The following is a 6665-nucleotide window of genomic DNA, read 5'->3' as shown; positions in this document are numbered from 1 at the left end:
TTACATATAACGTTCTAGACTGCAGCCTATACGGGGTCGGCACATGTTATCTTTCCTTACACAATCCTTGGTGCCAGTTTATTTTTGTCTCGTAGCAAGACACCAAAACTTTATAATAACATTCGTATCTCCAGATAAAGGTTTAGATCCAGGTCCAGGAATGGCTGTTTATATCATTGACTCCTGTTTACGTTAGAGACCTGGGAGAAAGCTGTTTCAGCTGTTATCCGCAATTATCAATTGCTGATATCTGACAACTTGATGCTTCGTGTAATTTTAAGTTTTTACAACCCAGTCAATCTGCCAATAAGGAATGTAGCATCGGAAAAACCATTATGGCAGAGTGACGCGACACTTAATAAATTACCATAGTTAATCTTATCTTCCAAATGAAAATCTTTTGGTTAGAAAATACATTGACCACAGCTTACTATATGGATACCATCTATAACCTTAAACTCTTGGAGGTAAAACTGGAAAAAGCTAAGTCAATGTGACTTGACAAATGTTTTTGTGGTGACTTCACAAACTGTGATGAGAAAGCAGAAGAAGCTCTGTGACCTCATGGGTCATGATAGTGGGTGCCTGACAACACAGTGACAGTGATACATTACCTAACGTGTCCATCACTTGCAGCAATGTGCCAGGCAGCTATGCATGGTGGTCCATTCTCCAGTTTTATAATGACATTATCAAACATGCTGCTAGAATTGCTGCTTTATGACTGGCATTTGATTAAATTATTTTCTAACCTGGGCAAGCATTAAATCAAACGTAGAGCAGTGCTGTAACCATAGCAGGGCTTACAGAACCACAGTTGCTGTACAGGCACTGTAATTTAGATTTCATGCAGGCATGTTAAACAAGCTCCACTATGACTGAAACACTTCAATATGTCTGAGTGCAGAGGATTTTGGAGATTAAATCAATGCACAGGTCCACTTGAGGCACACTATAGAGATTAAATGTATAAGTCAGTAACAGACGGCTGGATGAATAAACCTCTGTACTGTATATCCCCAAAGCCTGAGATCCTCAATGAATGCTAAATAACGTTAATACCAAGCATCATGAGTTGGAAAAGCAGTTCATCTGATGTATGCAAACCTGTCAGTGACCTACACATGCCTGGATGTGCAGACAGACCCCCTCCCCCCCAAAAAATATATCTTCAGAATCTGACACTCTCAGACTTCAGCTAAATAGTGTCGATACCAAATTTAATACCAAGTGGATAAGCGGTCGCACAGTTTCATGAAGCAACTACTGGTTCTTAACCTTTATCTAAGTCAAACTCACTGCAACAGCATTTGCTGGAATACAATGAGCACGAAACAGGTGGAACACTTGGAACAGACAGCCTGTTAAGAACTTCCTGACACTGGAAATATATAATAATACATTTTATTTTTATTGAAGTATTTTCTTTTCCACTGCAGCCTGTCTGCCAAACAAGCACTACCTATCAAAGCCCAATCTGCAGTCTTACTAATGACCTGAAACAGGCAGATGCATCTTTTATATAGAACATGTGTCATGGATTATATTTGCATAATAAATCAGGGACAGTCTGTTTAAACAAAAGTATGTTATGGTTATTGCAGAGTTTTTGTTTTTTTTTCTTTTGTCCAGCCCCTGTAGGATTTCAATGCACACCGAATGCTTTAAAAATACAGATTCAAATAGTCATGTGAGAAGGCATTACTAGAATACAGGACTGCAGATTAAAACGGCAATGCTGTTTTTACAGGACACTCAACTATGGCTGAACAGATAGATAGTTCCTGATCTCCCTACTTTACTTGCTCCATACGGATGCTGTTTCCAGAGCCTTCTAATCTAAACAATGGACGGACGTCGGAGAACTACCCTTTTTTTTTCTTCAAACTCATGTGAATCAAGGACATTTAATATGGCCCTATTATCCATTTTATAAAACACTGCGCCAAGAGTCAAATGCAAGAAATATAAAACCATAAAAATAAATCAGTTTGAATTTTATTCCAGTGCAAAGCCCGCCAAGACTAAAAGAACAGGGACATCTTAAGATCTTAGGGATCTGTACTCAAATGCTTGTTAGCTGAAAAGTGCAGGCTGGATAGTATAAGAGAACACTGAACAAATGTCTTTTGGCTGCATTGTATGGAAACAATCAAACAGACTCATAAATAAGGTCTACCAATCTAGTGTCTAAGAAACAACTGGACACTTGTAGATCTTTCGTGAAGTTTCACAAGCCCTGGTTTGCACCTGGCCAATAGAAGGTATTGCAAGATTTGGGTTAAACCAGTCCTACAGCGTGTTTTACCTACTACATAGACCTTCATGTAAAGCAGATCCTATTTTAGAAAAAATTATGCAGCCCCACAGGATTGTCATTCTACAAATGCATTTTTTAAATTAATTTTATTATTATGAATATTGTATTATTACTAGTACAGTAGGCAAGTAGCAGTTGTAGCCTTTTAGCAAATTTTGCAACAATTAAAAAAACAGTAACTGATCGTTTAAAACATGTCTTTACATGTACCTTTTGCCAATCGTTTCTTTGGCTGTTTTCTTACTGTGCTTCTTCAGCTCTAGTCATTTATTCAGACACAGTGCATGCAAGGGCATTGCTGCCCTCTATGGACAAACTCAGCTATTACACCAATAGTCAACAGACGCTTAAAACAGCATTCTGGTATCTGCCAGTTTTGTAGTGTTATCCAATACTCTCCTTCCAGTGCAGTTCAGTCATGTTTTCAGCAGCCACCGTCAGCTGTCAGTGCACACAATGCAGGTAATGGAAGGTGTAAATGTACTTCTTTATGGATCAGTTTCATTTGACCTGAAGTTTCTTTAAGTTCAGTGGGAGTCCATGAAAAATGAAACCTTCTTCAGTGTATCTAAAACAAAAAGATGTAAACGTCAGATTGTACAGAAGAACCAGCTTAAAAATGAAAACGTGATTTAATTGCAACCTCAAACTACAATTTTGCATTGGTACAGTGGAATTAATGCAGACAAAAAGCACTATTTCCAAGCCCACTGTTCATTTGCATCCAGTTACCTTGTATCAGCTCCTGTCCCTTTTGAGTAGACACCCTGTTCCAGGACTGAGGGAGTGCTTTCATGTGTGAAAAGTTGTCAGGCTTTACTGTCTGAAGCAAAAGCTTCCTCTTTAAGTATCTTGATGTAAAGTAAAGGAATCAACAGGTAAGAGACCAAAAAAATCACTGGTTATAACGTCTGTAAAGAATTATACTAATAAATACATTTTAGCACATTCATTTTACCAATATTCAAGTCTAAAACACTCTTTCTAGAACACTTAAGTCTCTAAATGGTTTGCATTTGTGAAATGCTGTTAACCTCTACAGTGCTTACATACTAGTATGCATGGCCCAAGTTAAACTATTCATCCATCTGTACTTCCCTGCAGGGGAGTAAAACTTCCGATTATCAAAAATATAGATGAACTACTTACTATCAGAGTTAGAGGGCTATCATAGCGGGACGTTTCTGTGTCCTCGAACAGGCAACCATGTGGGCAACCCTGATATGGTCAGGCATTTTTCTCACAATCTTTGAAGAGTGGTATTAAATACACATGAATATAAACAGCCTTCCCCTAGAGGGTGTTTACTCAAAAGCGAGAAAATTATCGTAAATGTATCTCCAAAAAAGTCCATCTAACCAAACAGTACATGTAACATTCTGCAGGTCTGCTGTGCAAGAAAGGATACTGGCTTCTGTAAAACCTGTCAATGTCCTGTAGCCATTCCAGCATGTCTGCCACTGAGGGGGCAAGAGATGACCTCTCAATTGAAGCACTGAGGCCGATCGTGTCTGCATGTTGTTCATACTGCTGGAAAACTGTAGCCACTTGGTTACTGACAGCATCTCGAACAGTCTGCAGAACACTCCTGCAATAAAAGGATAAGAACACATGTAATTGGTCTGCAACTAAGAGTTATTTTTTTTTTTAGAAGGTTGACCATCCACCTAGGGAGTCTGTTCCATGTTAACGGATGGAAAACAATTATGGAGAGAAAGTGGTAATCTCTGTCTAGAAAAGATAACACAAGATTCATCATGAAAGCTTTTGGTGTGTATCACCATACATAACATTCATATCACAATATAGATTTGGACTGACTTCATTAGTCATCAATATCTTGTGCTAATGATTTATGAATACAGCACCGTTACAGGATTATCACATCCCCATCATTTACTACATTTTTAGAAATGTTAAGTTTGTGTGAACTCTATGGCATCCCGGAAGTTCCCCTGCCATAACTTTGAAAAATATATATATGCATTTTAAAACAGATCCCTAGATAGCAAACGTAACATGGTACAACTGTGCATACAGTGGCTGAAGGGGATATGCAGTTACACATGGTTCTGAGGCAACATTATAACATTGGATGGCATCTTACATTTTCTCCCCCAGTTTTCCCAGCACTGTCTCCACAGCTTGGATGAGTTTGTATCTCAACCGCTGTTCCAGCTCTGGAAAGTCCTGTAAAGGTGTGTTCTTCAAGTGGACCTTGCTGCATGACTGAAGCTGTTCTCCCAGGCTGCTCAGGGAACCGAGGAGAGGAGAACAGTCTGCCAGGGTGCAGTCCCAAACACTCTGCTGCTGCCCTATGACTTCGAAGCACTTCTTGGTTGCCTGGTGAACTGACAAGATGGCGGCTTGTTTTGACATACTGTCCTGCCACGACAACAACAATAAGTTTCAGAGTTTAATGTTCCGCATATAACCTGATTGTGAGGCTCAGGAGTCCGGTAACAGCAGCGCAGGAAATAATAATAATAATAAATAATAATAATAATAATATAATAATATATATATATATATATATATATATATATATATATATATATATATATATATATATATATATAACAACATCAACACTGGAATCACTGGCACAGCTATAACTGTGTTTAAAAACAAACCAAACCCTAAAAACGAACAATTAAATGAGAACCCTATTTTAATCTACTGTAATAATAAAACACCATGTTGCAGCATTATTTACATAGCTATGAAAACTAACATACGCGAAATGCATTGGTCTGAACAGCTAAACCATGTTACGGTTATTTACAATTTAAAAAAAAAATGTGATTCTGTGCAGAAAACAATATACATACCCTCGGAAATCTAAAAAAATAACAATTCTTACATGTATGTAAACGCATTTCGTCGGTACACGTGAATATCATATACCTTCCTGGGCTTTACGTCATGTATGCCTCTTCACCACCTGCTTTCTGCGTTTGTAGTTTCAAAAATCTATTGGTCGACATTAGCTTGCGATGTTGCTATTCGCAGCCCTAAACTATTTTTTGATTGGTCATTATCTTTTACCGTTTCATTGGTTTAAAAAAAAGTATACTTTTCTTTTCTGTGTATGTGATTGGCTATAATTAAATACGCTAGGGCGCAAAGGTCTGTGGGAAAATATGATTGGCTGGTTATAGGCGGTTGAATTTGAAAAATTCACGTACAATAGCATTTAAAAAAGAGGCTACAGGGTAGAGACGGAGGCAGGTAAACGCTGGCAGATAATATTTTATTTCTGATTAATGTATTCATGGTAAATAAAGCTTCACAGAGTCCAGTGTGCATTACTGAAGCGCAGATATCGGATGGTGTTTGCAAAAGGGTTTGATTTGTAATAGGAACAAAAGGGGTTTTTTGCGCAGCAGACGTAGTAATTTCACGTACCATCGTCTAATTCTTAAGAAAAAAAAGTATTGTTTATGCTCGTACAAAGCAACTAACTCTTGCTTGCATTATAGCTGAATCAAATGGAGTGTGTGTTAGATTATACTATACCGGTATTTCACTAAATGTGCAGACCGTGTTACAGATGGGCTAGGCCTTTGGATTAAAAAACCAAAACACCTTTCATCTATTTTCTAACATTACGAGTGCTGTATACACATAATCTATAACACGGGAACTGTAAGTTATTGTTTTTTTTTTTGGGGGGGGGGGTTATGATATGTAAAACTGAAATCTCAGAAGTGGTTCGTGCTTCATGTTGATTGGGTACACTGTAAACACATCCATCATGTGGAACTGTAAAGTGATCTGAAATGCCGTGCACCGTGTGTGTCTTACCCTTCAACGACACATTTACAAGCCTATGTCAATACTAAGTAACTCGCCGTGCCTAGACTGCAATCTTTAAACCAAACAAACACATTATAATGTACTGTGTGTGTGTGTGTGTGTGTGTGTATATATATATATATATATATATATATATATATATATATATAAGAGAGAGAGAGATATATATATATATATAAAAACTATGAGAGAGAGAGAGTTTTAAAAACTAATCACGTCAATTCTGATCCTCAATTTCAGTAACAGCATTTTTGCCAATTACGTTTATATTGGATATGTTTAACTCTGTTTTATTTATATACAATATTAATCTATAAATTTGAGACAGATGGCTTAATGAGCACTCGTCTTGAATCATCTTACCTAAAAAGTAACATTAGATACAGTAGCCCAAGTTTAGTGCTAATCGGGGTCTGTGAAACCAGCCGCTGATTGTAAGTAATGTCCAAATTCTCTAGTTGTAGCATTTGACAGGTCTCATACAAAACTACTAATTACAAATTTTAAATACCTAAATAACTGCCAC

The 6665-nt window shown here is 37.5% G+C and overlaps 1 protein-coding gene across 5 annotated transcripts; it reads right to left on the bottom strand.

Moving 5' to 3' along the window:
- Positions 1-1501: 1501 nt before the first annotated feature.
- On the bottom strand, positions 1502-5296 carry c19h1orf109 (c19h1orf109 homolog (H. sapiens)). Of its 5 annotated transcripts, none has more exons than XM_041233878.1 (5): positions 5228-5296; positions 4428-4705; positions 3729-3908; positions 3053-3171; positions 1502-2888 (listed from the first exon to the last, which is right to left on the bottom strand). In XM_041233878.1, the coding sequence occupies exons 2-5, from the start codon at positions 4697-4699 to the stop codon at positions 2848-2850; spliced, it is 612 nt and encodes a 203-aa protein (XP_041089812.1). In that variant the 5' UTR covers positions 4700-4705; positions 5228-5296; the 3' UTR covers positions 1502-2847. The 5 variants fall into 5 exon arrangements, with proteins under 5 accessions (XP_041089812.1, XP_041089810.1, XP_041089813.1 ...); XM_041233876.1 differs by having other exon boundaries at positions 4428-4671; positions 5184-5263; XM_041233879.1 differs by having other exon boundaries at positions 4428-4700; positions 5184-5238.
- Positions 5297-6665: the final 1369 nt, after the last annotated feature.

Source organism: Polyodon spathula, chromosome 32 (assembly GCF_017654505.1).
Source record: "Polyodon spathula isolate WHYD16114869_AA chromosome 32, ASM1765450v1, whole genome shotgun sequence".
NCBI classification, from domain to species: domain Eukaryota; kingdom Metazoa; phylum Chordata; class Actinopteri; order Acipenseriformes; family Polyodontidae; genus Polyodon; species Polyodon spathula.
Note: the sequence above shows the minus strand (reverse complement) of the source record. Positions and strands in the feature narration are given on the sequence as shown.